This window comes from Lepisosteus platostomus, chromosome 7 (assembly GCF_059453375.1).
Source record: "Lepisosteus platostomus isolate fLepPlt1 chromosome 7, fLepPlt1.hap1, whole genome shotgun sequence".
NCBI lineage: Eukaryota > Metazoa > Chordata > Actinopteri > Semionotiformes > Lepisosteidae > Lepisosteus > Lepisosteus platostomus.
The window spans coordinates 10588369-10605862 of record NC_142617.1 but is presented as its reverse complement, the minus strand read 5'-3'; the positions used below and the strand labels follow the sequence as shown (position 1 = coordinate 10605862).

General features: G+C 36.7%; 1 protein-coding gene across 2 annotated transcripts in view; it reads right to left on the bottom strand.

Annotated features, from left to right (window-relative positions):
- Window positions 1-296: 296 nt before the first annotated feature.
- The window catches only part of pdgfd (platelet derived growth factor d), a 50440-nt gene continuing 33242 nt past the window's right edge, over window positions 297-17494 (bottom strand). For both annotated transcript variants that reach the window (XM_088639207.1, XM_088639208.1), the window contains exons 3-7: window positions 16905-17085; window positions 12594-12653; window positions 11437-11638; window positions 8386-8600; window positions 297-5212 (exon numbers count right to left, since the gene is read on the bottom strand). In XM_088639207.1, the coding sequence (XP_088495333.1) occupies window positions 5081-5212; window positions 8386-8600; window positions 11437-11638; window positions 12594-12653; window positions 16905-17085 (790 nt within the window). In that variant the 3' untranslated portion in view covers window positions 297-5080. The remainder of the gene's footprint in view (window positions 5213-8385; window positions 8601-11436; window positions 11639-12593; window positions 12654-16904; window positions 17086-17494) is intronic.

Genomic DNA, 17494 nt, shown 5'->3' with positions numbered 1-17494 from the left:
AACAGTGAAAATCTGAAATCTAAACATTTTCCCACAACTTGACTGGCAAACATCTGCAGTGTTATTTCACCATAATCTTCTATAATTATCACACCAGTTGGTTATTCTGTGATAAAAGAAAACACTTTTGTACAAGTTAGTGGGAAATAGTATGTGTACTGTATGTATGTACAGTATATGAAAAGACATCAATGGGCTCTAGTTGTCATTTCCTACAGTTTTATCACTTTTTTTTGCTAAAACAAGGGAAAACAGTCAGTACACAAAATTGATACAAAAAATCTACAATCCAGAGATATACAAGATATACTACTTTTATTGAATTTTTGTAACAAAATATTTCTTATTCCCTTTCAAAAGCAATCTTTACATTCTGTCACAACAAAGGATTCGAATTACAAATAAGTCTACACATTTTGAAGCTGCATGACAGTATACTGTATATATGAAATGTCAAAGAAGTCCATCATGTAATGTCTATATTTTACAATTAAACCTCCTATGTTTTAATATATAAGCATGCATAATATTTTATTCATGAACAAACAGCTGATAGGTTTAATAAAACATGAGGTTCAAAATAAATTATTTATTGACGCATTTTGGTTTCCGGAACACATTTGAATTAGGTAGGTGAAGCATCATAGTGACTTGATTAAGAGTTTAGAACCATTATTGGCCTTAGATGTAAAAGTTGTGTCTTCCTGTGTGGAGTTTCAGCTTTTCTAACTGAAAAGTGTACTTAAACAGAAGAGAAAGTGTGAGATGTGTAGAAACCTTACTGCTTATTGCAAAGTAAAAACACAGACTTTTTATAGAAAACAGCTGCATCCCCATGTACTGTAATTTATAAAGGTACAAGTAAAATTTACTTCCATGTTGAAAACTAAGTGAAAGAAGAAAACCATTTTTGAAGTGGAGGAATTTAGATCCTTGTTCAACACACCTTAACAAGGCTTCTTGGCCATAATGACTTTGTTTTACTTTTCAGACTGGAATTATCCTCTACCGATTCCTCGACAACAAACTTACGCTTTTTTAAAGTATAAAAGATGACATGAATAAAGCCAGTCAAAAAACAATATTTCATTATCAAATTGTACAGAATTGTTTTCTGCTGAATGGGTGGGAGATTCCTTTGGGATGGGTGTGAGGAAAAGGCAGCACTTGTTTCTTAAACATTTAATTTCCAGTTGCCCTTATCATGCTTCGATGTTTTACCACAATGTATTAAAAACGTACTGCTGATATGCTACAAATAGCTTTCAAAGCTATTATACTTTATTTCTCTTCCATTAGATGAATGTAGTATGACTTAACTAAATTATTTGCTGCATTCTGGGATCCTGCATCGTGATCATCAGGCACTGTTTTCTCAAGGCAGAAATTGAAATGAAATCTACAACAAATGTGTTGTTCTTGGAGGAGTTTGTCACCAAGGGTACTGAGATCCAGCTCACAATGTCCATTCCAAGCATGACATATGCCACAGAAGAATGTGGTCCTTTAATTGAAATGCACATGGAAGCTGTGATTTGAAATATTAAATTACTAGATATCTAAAGCAGCTGTGTATTAATTGTGTGGGCCTTGGAATGCAATTCTTTGCATCATACTGTATAATAATTTTATTTATAATCGGTTTTATTTATAAGTGCTTTTCAAAGAATTCAGAGCACTATACAATAGTACAGGCATAAAAAATCGAAGTAACACAAGTCACACAGTTTATAGATCAGATAGCGCCAAAAGTAAAACAAAATCAGACATTGAAATCTATAGGGTACAGTAAATGCTCTTAAAGTAGTTTTAAACATGTCCACAGCCATAGTATACAGTATCTAATGGGTCTGGGCACTGTGTTCCAAAATCTTGGAGTTACAGTACAAAGAGAAGGCTGTATTGTTCATTGTGCAAGATCAGCAGATCTCAAATGAAGCACTGGACTATACTCATGCAGCTAGTCCACAGTAACCTGAAGCTACACAAGTGCCTTATATGTACTGCACGCAGGATGACTATACATTTTACTTTGTGACAATGCACAGTTTACATGTGTTTAAGTAAACACATACTGTAAGCCAACACTTTCTGGAAATGAAACGTTATTTAGTACCTTAGAAGATACCCCAGTAAATAAGGCATGACAGTAGTCTCATCTTGATTAAAGGAAAATCACGTATCATTTCTGCTTTCTGCTGTATGGGAAAGAGCAAGGATCTTGTAGCAAGGAAAATAAAATGATTATTATAACTCTCAAAAGACAATCCATTTTCTTTGACATTTTGTGTAATCATTTACATCATAAGAAAGAAATTAAGGTCACTCCACATATACAGATGGGAGAATTTTAAAAGCTGTCTGAGTACAGTTACAAAAGCAACATGATAGCCTTCACTTTCTATTTACTATTTCCATAGTGACAAGAAATAATGATGACCAGTTGCATTTTGTTTTTGTTGCTATAATATTGAAGAGTCATTATATATAGTTTTGTAATAAAATATTTACATAGCAATGTTTAATATACAAAGCTGTTGACAAAAATAAACTGAAAAAGTTATCTTTGTAATAAAAAACAACTGTTAATTACTGCTATAGGAATTGTTAACTGACAAAAACCAGTCCTATGGCACAAATTTCAGTTTTGGGTGAGGAAAACACAAACGATGGTATAATTCTGGCACTTTGAAAGATTAAGTGAATCTGAGGCAACTGAAGAGCATAAAGCTGGAAGAAACTCTATATACATATATACACATTTGCATTGATAGGCTTATTGCTTTTCTAATATGGAAAGAAAATGTCATAATGTATGTTGAATAACAATACATACTTTTCTTTCAAGTATTTTTTCACTTCTTCAGCTGTGTTTCAAATCACAAACTGAGTACTGTACTTTAGCTTCTCTAAAGTAAGTTCTCTAAAGCAAAGACTTGAGGCTTTTCTGAAGGTTCTGAAAGACTGCCCCCTTCTCAAGATACTACAGATGTGTCACTATTTCACAGGCTTCTCTTTCTGTGCCTTCTTTTTGAAAGGTCAGAACTACAGACAGTTAAGGACATCCGGTATGTGAAGTGCATGGTGACAATAGGGATTTGTTCACTAAAGCACCACTTTGTCCATTCACAGGCTCATCTATTTTAGATGGTATGTTGATGCTGCAAGTTTAAAAAGGCAGCAATTGTCAGTTCTCTTCTTCTGAAGTGGTTGAAAGAACACTAGAGGGTTTTTCTGTGGTTTTTAAAGGACTGAAAATTGCTCTATTCACTGTTCAATTTCTGTTGCTTTACTATGTTTGTACTGATATCGCAACCCACCCAGACTGACGGATTTTCATTTCTTTCATATTGATTGTGGAACTGTATAAAATGCATGTTTATCATGCTCTGTATAACATCAGTCCTAGCAGAAGCTGGTATGATGTGTCTACAAAATTATAAAAATTGACACTTTGGTTAGCCAAAGTCAACAGCCTCTTCTTATTACCTTGTTCAGGGTAGGATTTGGAACATGTCTTGCATTTCAGTAATGAACAAAATTAAATACAGAAAATATTTTAGCCACAAAATTATTTTTGTAAATTTGTCTCTCAACAGTCAGATTTCTGAAAAAGCACACAATTGTACTTACTAACTTTTTTCAGGTCTCTTAAATGTTAAGATATACAATATTAAGCAGAAAGTATGACTGACAGTTAGATATTGGCAATTTCTTTTACTTAAAATCTTCATAACCAATACAATGCCTGCACAGCAACTAGATTTGACTGAGAATCAATTGCAATTTCTCTTTCTCCGAGAAGGTATACACATATGGGCAGTTTTATAAAGGCATTTTTCAAAAAATGAAAATCATGCGTTTACTTTTGCATATTATAAACCTTTAATCAAAGCATTCTAAAGATTTACAATTACAGTAAGTGCAGAAGGTTTGGTAAGTATGTCCCCAGGTCTCTCAATATGAATGAATTAAATACTAATTACCCAATATTGAGTCAAAGTGCATATCACTGCTTTTTCATAGGGGAACATTGATTAATTACCTGTAAATTCTTTTGTTGCTGGAGTTTTTATTAAGCAATACAAATTGACCTGGTTCTAGTTTATTAATTCAAGCCATATGACTGTACATATACAGTACCAATGGGCATTTATTCATACTTTTTCAGCAGAATGTAGCAGAAAATTGTGGCTCATGTTAACTGTAAAAAAGGCACTGAAAGGGTAGATATTACAATACATTGTCACATAATCATGTCTTAAATGTCAGAATGTAGGAGAACTTAATGATAGTCTCTTTGCAGTCTGGAGTTCTCTTTAGTGAAATAAATTCCAATTGAGTAAATAATTCCACTTCATAATCTTCGTTCACAAAAAAAGTGAACTGATCAGACTGATCAAAAATAATTAAACATGGGTATCACACTAATTGAGCTATATTTAGCAAAGTTTTGATTTTCATTGTTTGCACAACCCCATCTGAAATAAGATGAGCACAGGACAGTCTGCGGCTATTCTTGAATACGGAAACAATTTCATCACCACAGTGGCACTCTGAGGTTATACTGTAAATGAAGGATTCTTCCTTTGCAAAACAGGCCAATCACCTCTGAAACACCGTTACATTTGGACTATCAGTAAAGCATGGTGATGCAGACATACTGTACCTGTGGATGCCTGTGGAAAACTGTTTCACCACCGTCCTCCCTAGATCATAAACTTCTGACACATCCTTAAAAAAAACATACTTTTATTCTTTTCACACTGAAAGTAAAAGCAAATAAAGTCAATAATACTGTTTCTTTCATTAAGGTCTGCAGACCTTGGATTACGTTTTGGAAGACTTTTTTTAGCCTGCACTTCCAGGGTGCTTAAAATATATTTATATGACAAAATAACATTTAGTGGAGATGACAGATGACACAAGATTAACAAGAGGTTTAACCCAGACACAGCTATCTGCTTATTCATTTGCGATGGAGTACAGTTGCACTGGGGCAGGGGGTGGGGGTGGGAGATGGTGATCCAAACTACTGTATATTAAAAGTCCCATACTCATGTCTCTTTGACATTGGTCTTCATCGTGGTGGCCGTGAGTGGCAAACACAGTCACAACGCTCATGGTGCTCCAGGTAGATTTCCGCGAGGCCCATACCCCTTCCTCGACTTTTCCTTCTGAAGAATCCAGGTTCAGGACTGAATTTCAGCACCTAGAAAAAGCAGTGTTAAAATCTCAATTTTTGTTTTTATTTGACCTCCTGGATGCACAATTTGCAACAGCCTTTCATCTATCCATCACAGCATCATTTGAGTGAACTGTTGTGAAATATTTTTACAGACCATTTTGAAAAGAAACCTAAACCCCTGTTCAGTTGTAAAACACACTAACAAAGAAAAAGATAGAAAATAAATAAAACTTCTGAAGTTGTGATTCAACTATGCCATTAACTGTAATACTTTTTGTGGATCAAGAACATTGTTCATTGCTTAATGTTAATGCTGTTTCTTTGTGACATGTTTCAAAATATACTGGGCAGCAAGAGTACAGAGTTTCAGAAGCAGTCACTGCCAAATAATTGGTAATATACCAATGTTAGACAAAATGTGTGAAATGGCTTTTACTATTCCTTAAGTAAACCGTTCCACAAGATTATGCATTATCCGTTGCTAGATTATGACCCAATGTAGCCATTGTCCAGAATCATCTTTGATTTATTCTATTGCTGATGTTTTAGTCCTGTGTTACAGCATTTTGTTTTCAATCACATATCCAGCAACCTCACTCATGGAAATAAAACCTCATTACTTTCTAGTAAATTTAGATTTTTGTATTTTGCATTTTACTATATTATGCACATGTATTTAAAGATGAAATAACTACATTTTCTATTGAAGTTATTAGTAGGTCTGTTACATTATACAGCAAAGGCTACAAGGGAAAAGAATAGTTACACAAGGAGCAAAGTAGTAATTAAAAAAAAACATATTTAACTATCTTAAACTACACTATATTAGTCACTAAGAGTGAAAAGCAAATAATTTGAGGTCTTTTTATTATCAGGTATCACCCTCCCCACATTCAGATTTTATTTAGCAAATGGGATGAAAAGCAACATGCTAGTTGACTCAATTAATTGCCGTTCAAGCTTCAGTGTTCTTTTCAGTTCCCAGGATTAGCAAAATCAAACACTAATGATCTGAGGGTTTTGTTTTTATTTGTTTCTTAATTAAATTTTCTTCACAGCTTCATGCATTATACCATCTGAAGTTGCTGCAATTGCAACGATACAGGAAGGGAACATTAAATTATTTTTTCACGTTAATTTATAAGGATGTAATACTGTAAGAAAATAAGAAGGCACTAGACTGATGCCTACATCATTAAACTTTACTTGATTCGTGACGTGAAATACAATAACTCTTCTTATGGAGTGCATATACTGTACAGACACACACAATAGAGTTATTTCATGCAGAAATTATGTCTAATATATGGTGTCCATAAACATTTAGTTATTTCTAAATTCAAACCAATTCAACTTCCTTTAGTACACTATCATGTTAATTGTAACATCTGTAGTTAGGATTTGACTTTTTATATTGACATTTGTGATTACCGTAAGGCAAAATCGGATGTTGATTGACACGTATCAGAAAATTAAAGAATATTTTCTGGCACATGTTTCTGTAGGCTCAATTGCTGGATCTATTGAGCAGACACTGCTGCCAACTGAAGCATATACTTCAGAACTAAGAAGCTACTATCAGAGTAGCTTGGATGTCAGCAAGTTATTATTCCTTTGTTTTCTAGCAGATCTGCTCAATACTAATAGACATGTTGGCTGAATAAACTGACTTTGGCACCTGAAGAAACACTCTAAATGGAGCTATTTACTTGGAGTTAAATGTTTAATACTGATGCAGCCGATGTATTACTTTATCATTAACAAGCTTACATTGTCAGTTTATAGACGTATTCATGTGAATAAACTGTAGTTCTTTAAGTGTAGAATTTAAGTGCTTATGTCTTGTGTCTCTTCCTAAATCACTGTATACAGTATCTGTCATACAAAAACTGATTTTTTCAAGAGAAGAACAATAAACTCAGGTACTGTAGGTGTTTGAAAGGAAAGACCAACAAGAACAAAATGTGTCTAGACTACTTTGACATTAACTTGAATTGGTGTTTTTAATTGGAATTTTCATTTTAAGAATTACTTAGTGATTTTATTATTATTATTATTATTAAACTACTGTGATGCAAGTTTAATTTGCAGAAACTTTTGCTGAGAAATTGTAGATGCAGTACGTCATTCCGCTGAGTTCAGGTTCATGTAAGCATAGTGGCAGGTACAGATATGCAGCATTTCATCATTTATTGTTTTCTATTTTGCGATTAACGCCTGTAGGATAATTTCTTGGCTGCAGCATAAGGTCAGGTTGCAGAATGCTGTTGAACAGCAAATTCAGTTGCTGTTTGGAGATACTTTAAAACCACCGAGTGATTATTTCAGAAATGGAATCTAAATGCTCGCTAGCATGATAAAAAAACTAGCTTATTTTCAGGCCAAAAATATTAGAGAAAAACTAGGTAGCGGAGCCTGATTTTAATGTGGCGTATAGTAGTTTAGGAATTCTGAGATAATATTATAGTTAAACTGCAGGACAGCTAGGGGATTTTCCCTGTGTTTTATAATAAGAAACATGAACAAGCTATATGTGCAATACTGATAAGAGAAGGAAAATGAATTGGCAGACACATTCCCAGACAAGACAGGAAGCAATGTTTGAACAAAATGGAAATTGGACTGCTTTTTCTCACTGACTCGTGACTCTAATCTTCAAAGGGTTTGTCTGGTTTGTTCAGTGCAATGGCGATGTGTCATTTTTTAAAGTCAGAAAATGTAAAACAAATAATTGCTTTCAGCTTCACATTAACTTTGGATGCAGCAACTCTTTTTTATCGTCTTAGTTAAGGATTATGATCATGCAGATACTTGGAAAAATAAACCGAAGAGCGCAAAATGATGAGAAAGCAGCACACTGCGAGTGCAGTGACTGATAAGCAACAGACCTCAAATGAGGCTGAATGTAGAGTAAGACCAGAATAATGCTTCTTTTCGTTTATTCTTCAGTGTAGCACGACATTGAATAAGGAGGGCTGAACAGGCTGTAAAACAGTTTGCCTGAACTATTGTGACATGCTTTTCATTAACAGGGTGGATCCAGTTTGGCATCTGCTTCTATGATGCTTGATTTGGAAAGACAGCTCTGATCCCAGCCTTTTTGCCATTATTCAAACAATTTATTGACATGATCCACCCCAGAACTCTATCACGTAACCCCTGTGTTAAGCTGTGAAAGTTACTCAATATCACAGTACCTCATAAAGCTTCTCACTAGTTTTGCCAGGTGAGCAGGTGCAGGAACGCCAGTTTTCCGTACCACAGGCACAGTTTCCCCCACACCGCTGAACGAGGAGACACCGGGGAAAGAAAACCGCATTGGTTGCCTTCAGCTCTTCCCTCAGATTGACCGAATAGTTCCTAGGTGTGCAGCTGTATCGTTTTACATCCTCATTCAGCCTGTCCAGGTCAACTGGAAAAGAAGAAAGTCCCCAAATAAAAATGACAAAAATCAAGTGCAATGCACAGGGGTTAGATCCTTCCAGAAAGTTCAAAAACTAACCGCGATTCTTCTACTAATAATTAATTTCCAAATTCTGGACTGTATCTTTCAGTTGTATCTTACAATGGATATAATTAAGTGCTGTTTTATAATGCTGAAAGAAAAAAAAGGAGACTAGTTTGTTGTGCCACCTCTAAAGTATGGTTTTATTTAGTGGTGGCCTCCTACATGTCCTGACAAAAAAAAAAATGGAAGTTGAACAACCAGGTCTGGGTTAATCGTGGTAAATTCTGAAGGTTACAGCTGTCTGTGTGTGCTTCTCAGTCATGTTAAAGTACATAGGGCCCCCCATCCCCCCCCCCTCCTCCTCCTCAAAGAATGATCATACCTCTCTGGAGTACGAATGTCATCCGTTCCTGGAGGAAAGTCTAACAGGAGGGGTGGGCACAGAACGGGAGGGAAAACATACAAAAGGTAGAGCTCATTTCCTGCTAAGTGAGGCCGACTACAATTGATACGGACAAGTGAGAGGTCATGGCTACTCTATGCTGGGGCATGAAATGTCAAGTATGCCACATTGCAAATTGTCTCTGCTTGAGAAGCTTGCCAAAAAGCACTTTTTTTAAAATCAGTTACAGATAGAGAATGCTTCCGTAAACATTTATATTTAAAGTGGTTGCTATTAACCACTAAATAAAGAGTTTTAACTGTTTATTTGAAATTATTTTTTCCAATCATCGTGGAAGTTCAAAACCTATTAAAAACATCAATGCATTTCTTAATCCCTTCCTATCTAGATTATGCATAGCATTGCGATCACTACAGCTACTGTTTTTTATGTCTGTGTCATTCACATCCTCCAAATTCCAAAGTACTGAAGAGCAGGCATATTAATTTATCTTGCTTAACATTGATTTTTTTTTCTTTAATGAATATAAAAGTAAATGCTGACTACAGTAACATTTCTGCCTGGCTGGTCAGGTTGAATTTCCAATTAAGAGTCCAGAGTACAGTACATTCTGCATTAAGAAACATGGTAGCTACTCCATCATACCAGTTCTGGGGACTTTGTAAAGCCTTTTTAATTGTTTATTTGCGAAATTCAAATACTGGAAGAAGACTGCAAGGCCATGACGTTGAATGTACTTTCTTAAGAAAGAGGAGGCTGGTACAATTAGCTGCAAGTATTGTACCTTACACATGATTACTCAAAACATCAGTGACTCAAAAATCAAACTTAAATATATACTTTTTTAGATTATAGCTTTACTTTCCAGTTTCTTCTAAATTTGAAGAACTTGGAGTCTCACCATCCTGAGATAAGTTGGCACTGACCTGTGATGGAAATGGAATTCCCTTCTCCAGCAGACAACTCTTCTGAATTGCTACTGTCATGGCAAATTCTGCTTTTCTTTCTCAAGTGTTTTATGCAAGGACAACACATTTCATTTGTAGAAACCATATTAGTGATCTGAATACCACTGAGTCATCTTCTTGAAAAGGCACACCATATTCTGTTTCATAATGCATGCGTAAGTGCAAGACACGAGTTTTCTATGCACTGCTAACGTAATGTGGGAGAGCAGCACTTAAGGTATGATTATGCTAAAGCCAGGATTAAATTGCAGCTTCATCCTGTCTGTTATTTGCCGAATCCAAATATGTAACCTGATGACAGCTTTCTGTTTGCCAAACGGTTCCTGCACCTACCACATGGAAAGCTGCCATTACGGTTTTGAATTAGCAGGCAAGACTGAGGTTTTGACATGCCCTGCAACTCACAACTGGCAACCCACTGAAGCTAAGCAGGTGTGAGCCTGGTCAGTACCTGGATGGGAGACCTCCTGGGAAAAACTAAGGTTGCTGCTGGAAGAGGCGTTAGTGGGGGCCAGCAGGGGGCGCTCACCCTGCGGCTCATGTGGGTCCTAATGCCCCAGTGTAGTGACGGGGACACTATACTGTAAACAGGCGCCGTCCTTCGGATGAGACGTAAAACCGAGGTCCTGACTCTCTGTGGTCATTAAAAATCCCAGGGTGTTTCTCGAAAAGAGTAGGGGTGTAACCCCGGCATCCTGGCCAAAATTTCCCCATCGGCTGTTATCAATCATGGCCTCCTAACAATCCCCCTCTGTGAATTGGCTTCATTACTCTGCTCTCCTCCCCACTGATAGCTGATGTGTGGTGAGCGTTCTGGCGCACTATGGCTGCCGTCGCATCATCCAGGTGGATGCTGCACATTGGTGATGGTGGAGGGGAGTCCCCATTACCTGTAAAGCGCTTTGAGTGGAGTGTCCAGAAAAAGCGCTATATAAGTGTAAGCAATTATTATTATTATTATTAAAGGGCTCTTCGAGCCCTAAGAAAGTTTAGAGAGTTCAAGAGGGCACATTTCCTCCGCGGTGGTGCGCTACGACCGGCTCCAGGTCAGTTTGGAAGGGCCTGGGGGAAAGGTGGCCTGTCGCTCCGGCACCTGCGCTTGCGGGGTTGGTCGGGGCCCCCCTCCTCCGGCGCGACTGTCGATTGGGGCAGTGGCTTTGTGGCTAAGGATCTGTGCCTGTGGCTGGAAGGTTGCCAGTTCGTATTCTGCGGCCAGCATAGGAATCCTACTCTGTTGGGCCCCTGAGCAAGGCCCTTAACCCCAACTGCTCCAGGGGCGCTGTACAATGGCAGACCCTAGGCTCTGACCCCAAGCTTCTCTCTCTATCCATGTGTCTGTGTCTCAGCTTGTGGAGAGCAGGCTGGGGTATGCGAAAAGGCAAATTCCTAATGCAAGAAATTGTATTGGGGTAATAAAGTAATCTCTTACTCTTGTGCCTGCGCTCGTGGTGAAAGGTCCGGGCTCGGTAATGACCAGTGTCGGTGTAAAGGTTCTCCAGGTCCTCCTGCCACGTGTCGGGATTGAGGTGCTTCAGCAGCTCCTCCACTGTGTCAAACGCAGCGATGGTCCGGTCCAAAGCTGCAGCCGACAATGGGGAATCGGTCACTGATGAGGAAAACACAGATGGTCCCTGGAAAGCCAAGATTCAGATCTGCGTGTTAATCCTCCTTCAGTCTTGAGGATACCGTGAAGTATGGTTATGTTCAATAAGTAGACGAAAAGCTGTCACTGTTTAGTGCTCTGAGAGGTCTTCATGTAATGTGATATCCCTACCTCATCTCTATGCTTCAGCTCCTTTGCTAAATTTGCTTCTCCCCTATTCTCTACTCCCCCGTCTCCCGGCTTCACAGTGTTGAGATTAACTACCCACTGAAATCAGAACTGCTCAGTGCCTGACCACCTTCTGACATCTCCTCGGGACTTATCTGTTTAGACAGCACCTGTGATCTTGTTAACTTTCACCATCAATTGAGCACTCTACTGAAAGTCAATACCTTCTACACTGCAATCAAGACTCCTACCTACGTGTTTGCCACTTGATAGATATTTTCAACTCAGCTCTGCACAAGTGTGGTACTCCTAGCATGTCAGCCTCACTGGTTTTTTGTCATTTGTATTTTCACAAATGGCTTTTTTCTGTCTTTTTTGAATGGTTTCTCTTTTATATTTACTTTATGCATTACTGTGTATCTTGTTCAATTTTATATTCGTACTTTTTACAGCTTTTAAGAACTGAAAAAAAGGAATCTGAGGAGCTGAGTGACTAGTGAATCCAGCAACTTCTACAGAATGGTGCACACACATGATGCTTCTTAAAAGGGCAATACGTGAACATTCTGTATATATTACAACATCACGGAACATGTACCTTAAAGGTTTATTCCATGCTGAAAAGAAAGGAGACAACATTTCGGCTGTGGAGCCAAAAAGTTGTGTCTCTTTTCTTTCTAGCGTGAAATAAATCTTTACCCGTTCCTTTGCAGCCTATGCATGCTGACACAGCTACCTACTTGAGCATATTACATATTGTGCATTTACCTTGATATCAGTCATTTAATTTGTCATTGATGTAGCAAAATACTTACTGGGACAGAGTTGGTGACTGCTTCCCAATTTGTTTCGGATGCTGCAGGTTGGACATCATCCTAAGAAAGAGATCATAATCCACATTGAACAACTGGTAGATCAGTTTGAATGCACTTTCTCTGTCGCCTTTAAAAACAACTTGCAGTAATGAATTTTTATATAATTCATGAAATTCAACTAAATAATCTTCATAACAGGAAATGATACGGCACTAATGATTGTGTTTATTGAAGACAATATCAAGTTTTCAACTGAAAGATTCAGCTCTGCTTGTTAATTGAAAAAGGAGAAATCCATACAGTATGCCACTCGTTTGAACAGGGGACTTACTGCATACAGAACAACTAGGCAATCTCACGATCTGAATACAAACTGGTATTGCTTATAGCCATGTACTGTAGGCCCATTCCTTCTTGTATGTCCAATATTTAAGAAAATATTCATTATATGAAACAAATTAAAAACCCTTTCCATTCCATTACTGGAGAAATAAATTCTGAGATACCATTACACCAACAAATCAATTTGATTTGTTTTTCTACTAATTTTCAAAGTTTGGAATGTCAGTGTGTACTTGTATAGTATATAGCTTTTTAATGTGTCTTTTCATGCTTTGCATAAGTAATATATTTCATGTTTAGCCAACTATTTTTTTAAATATTACACAGGAATTTTGTGCCACAGAAAGTTTGTGTAAAATTTCGTAGGACAGAAAGAACAGAAAGGACCATAACTACACATTGTTTCAATACCCAGTTAAAAACTGTCCCTACTATCCTACATGTCCTGACCTACAGTATGCATTACTTTAGTACTATCTGTAAACTATATCATCATCAGTGCATTTGGTCTGAAAAACCTTCACAAGGCAATTCTTCTGCGTCACAGCTAGAGGTCATAAGGATATAAAATCATGTTATAAGAATAAATAACTTATGCAGTTGCAAACTGTCTTTTTTTTCATTTTCCAATTTTTAGAGGATTTCAGATGGTCAATTTCTAATAAAATGTTTTATCAGTATAAGAAAAATGAAAGCAGATTCTATTATGTTTTAAAATCAATATACTTATCCAAGATTAATTGTATACCAGTTCAAAGTTTTGGGGAAAAAAGTAAGCACAGTTTAGAAGAAACGAGTGTTTCAAATTCCTGGGCACACCTACTGTATAACATTATCTAGTTCAATCAAAATTGGAATCAACATAAGTTTCTCTGCCAAGACTCAGACATTATTTATAGTCAACTGTAATTACACTGATATCTTGATCATTTGTGTATAGCATATTATTTTACCCCCACAAAAATTGCGTCCTTCAGTTTTTAAACTGGACAACACAGTTTTCATGAAAGTTTGCTCTTCAAAAGATAAAGTAAACCAAAACCTTGGATTCCTTTTACGTTAATATGAGGCACTCAAAACTGATCCTTAACACAAACCAGAAGAATTTATTTTAGAATCAGTCAGAAACTACAGTGTTCAGAAGGTTGTGATCTACGGCTCTCAAAATCACTCTTTGTGTTTTAAAAGCAATAAAGCAAGCAACATTAAGTACAATGGAACAAGTAATAGGTTTATTCCATGCTGAAAAGAGAAGAAAGAAAATACAACGTTTCGGCCGTGGAGCCTTCTTCAGTGTATATTGTGTTTTCTTTCTTCTCTTTTCAGCATAAAATAAACCCATTACTTGTTCCACTTGCAGCCTACGCATGCTGACGCAGCTAGGAATTCGTCTTTTTGCATACCCCAGCTTGCTCTCCATGAGACACAGACAAGGAGAGAAGCTTGGGGTCAGAGCACAGGGTCAGCCATTGTACAGCGCCCCTGGAGCAGTTGGGGTTAAGGGCCTTGCTCAGGGGCCCAATGGAGTAGGATTCCACTCCTGGCTGCGGGATTTGAACCGGTGACCTTCCGGCCACAGGCACAGATCCTTAGCCAAAGTGCCATAGTTTGCACATTGCAGTTTTGTTGGAACATACTGTAGGTAAATGTTTGCACATTAAGTACAATCAATCAATCACAATGTAAATATACTGTATGTGTTTCAAAGACAGCAATACAGTAATTGAAATTATGATTTACAGCCCTGAATTGGAAACATGACATCTGGGGTTTCTAGAATAAAATATTTTAGTAGGCGCCTTCTTCTTACGTTATGAGCACACTGTTGAGTAATTTTCTTGTAAATTAATTTAGAGGGATGAACACTGTTCAGTCAATTGTTTTGGAAAGTCCCTGCACCAACTAAGCAACGCCTAAAGGAAACCTCTGATCCATATCTCTAAATCACAAAGCCCAGGAAAAGAGGTTGCCTGTAAAACACAATTACACATAATAGAGGAATTCAATTTCTGAGAGCTGATAAACCTGAATCACAAATTCAATTGAAAAAGGTTAAATGCACACATCAATAGAGTCCACATAGAGGTACATCATGGTTACAAATATTCAGTGAAACTTCTGCTATGGTAAGATGAAGATCTACCTATATCTCTTTTAAAATTTCTGAAAATCTGTAAAATTTGTTCTATTCCTATTCTATTCCAGAATTCCCCTTTGTAGAAAAGTAACATACTGTAGACTACAAAATAGTACTTGTGGCATACCCTACACACTTTTTTGCTGCATTTTATATACTGTATCTTGATTTGAACTTACAGCAAAAGGGCACATTGCATTACACACATTTATTTTAAAGTATTCTACTTAACATAATCAACAGCCTACCATGAAAAGGTACCGGATACCATTTTGTCTATTCATGGCTCCGGTCTGAAATTAGTATCCATGACTTCAAGATTTTGAAGCGTATGTTAAGTAATACATATAAAATAGCTATTACAATATAGTTCTATATGATACAGTTCCACATTTCAGTTAAGAACCAAAGAGATTGACTATGAAGAACCTGGAAAAAAGTACTGTATAACTAACTTTTTTTCTAACCAAGTCAGCAGATACTGTCAGAGACTGAAATGTTAAAAAATCACAGTTTTCTGAGCTCTTCCCTAGAAACTTTTCAATTGGTAAACACTGTTCTATAAAAACAGGTGTTATTTGTTCAGTGTATTATACAGAACACGAGAAAACATGGCATGGCTATTTTTCCATTTGTCTGAAGCAAACACGGTACAAAATGTAATCTGCTAAAAATATATAAAAATTAGTAAGGCAACAGTCTATCACATGGTATTTTACACAATGTCTAAAAATTGAAAAGCAGAAGAATTCATGTGACAACTGGATAAGTACAAATAAAACATCAATAAAAAATGTGTTATTTTTCCAGGGCTGTTATCTTTTGAACAGTTGCTTTGGAGGAGTTAAACAACTGTCAAGCAGATAAGACCTGAGGCCCCTATTATTTGGCATGATTCATGCTACATTGCTATCTCTACATGTTACACCTAAAGGTTTTGTGGAATAAATTACATTCTCAAAAAATGCAGTTTCATAAGGTTCTGTGGTTTCCGGAGAAAAAAATGGGTAAATGAACCGCAGAATGTCTCTCACATACTGTGGTTTATCTTAGAAATATCTTATCTTTTTAAAGATATTCAATATAAACATAAAAGTCCTGTTTGCTGTGTGTCAGTTTGATCTTGATGACATCATCATTCTATATTTAAGGTGCATCATTATTTAGTGAGCTTGCAGACGCTCACAAACAAAAGACAAAACTACCTGAATATATTCAGAGCAGTTACCTCAGGTCATTGCAACCTGACAGAAGCAGTGGCAATAGACTTTAGTGTCTTCTAATTCTGATCCTCTAATTGAGTTCTGACAGGCTGTGATTTCTCAACACTGGCGTTTTCGCTTTTGTGTGAAATGTCTCTCCATGCTAAAACTGACATTTTGGTTTTCTTGGTGTTAAAAATGGTGTTTTAACAAATCTACAATATGTTTGTGATTTGTCAAATGCTCTCTGGGACACCTTTTCTCTGCTTAACATATGGTATAATCTTGTTTTTGCACCTTTTCAGAACTTGCTCAGTCTGTGCTCATTATTTTATCTGCGATTTATTAAACAACATTACCTGGACAAATGATTGGCACATCCTGCTGAAGCATTTAAATATTGTACAGTATTTCCAAAGTGATTTCTTTATATTTTAAAATAACCACAGGCCTCAAGGGAGCAATAATAATGCAGGGTTAACCCAGCTGCCATGAGAATAATCAGCCATTAGTAATTACTGTATCTACTTCTGGTGGGAATCCAAGAGTAATCCTGTTGTGCTCAGATGTTTTGAATTATTATACTGAATTCAAAGACCTGAAAAAGGATTCACAATTGCTGTCACTTACCATGAGAGAGTAATACAGTTTGAATCCTGGTTTGGCCACAAAATAATCATCAGATTTAAAGGTGATTTTAATTGTATTTGTTTTTGACGTTATCCTTGGAGGGGTTTCCTTATGTCCACACCATCTTCCCCGTATAATTGTGCTGGTCTCTGATAAATCCTCAATTTCCACAAAATCATATCTGCAAGACATTGGGCAGAAACAAAAACATTTTAATAATAAAGAGTTTTTTCAACGAATTCCTCTAAATAAGGAAGCATTTATTTTTAACAACTCAGAAAAATGAAGTCCCCGAGTGTCAAAACCCAGAAACAGCAGCAAGGAATTCCATGAAAGACAAAAGCTTTTTTTTTTTACTACTACCCTAACTGCAGTAAATAATCAAGTTGGTGTTTCCTTAATGGGAAGATATCTGACTAAAATGTTTATCAGCTTAGTTCCTTTCTTTTCTGCTTCTTAAACTGGTTCCCATGGACACAGTAGAGGTCTCACAAGGCTTTAGTACAGAATGTAAAAAGGAAGTGCTTGAATAAGGGGCTGTGGCAATGGCTAACTTATTGTTTTGCCTCTATATCAGCCATTTCCCAGAA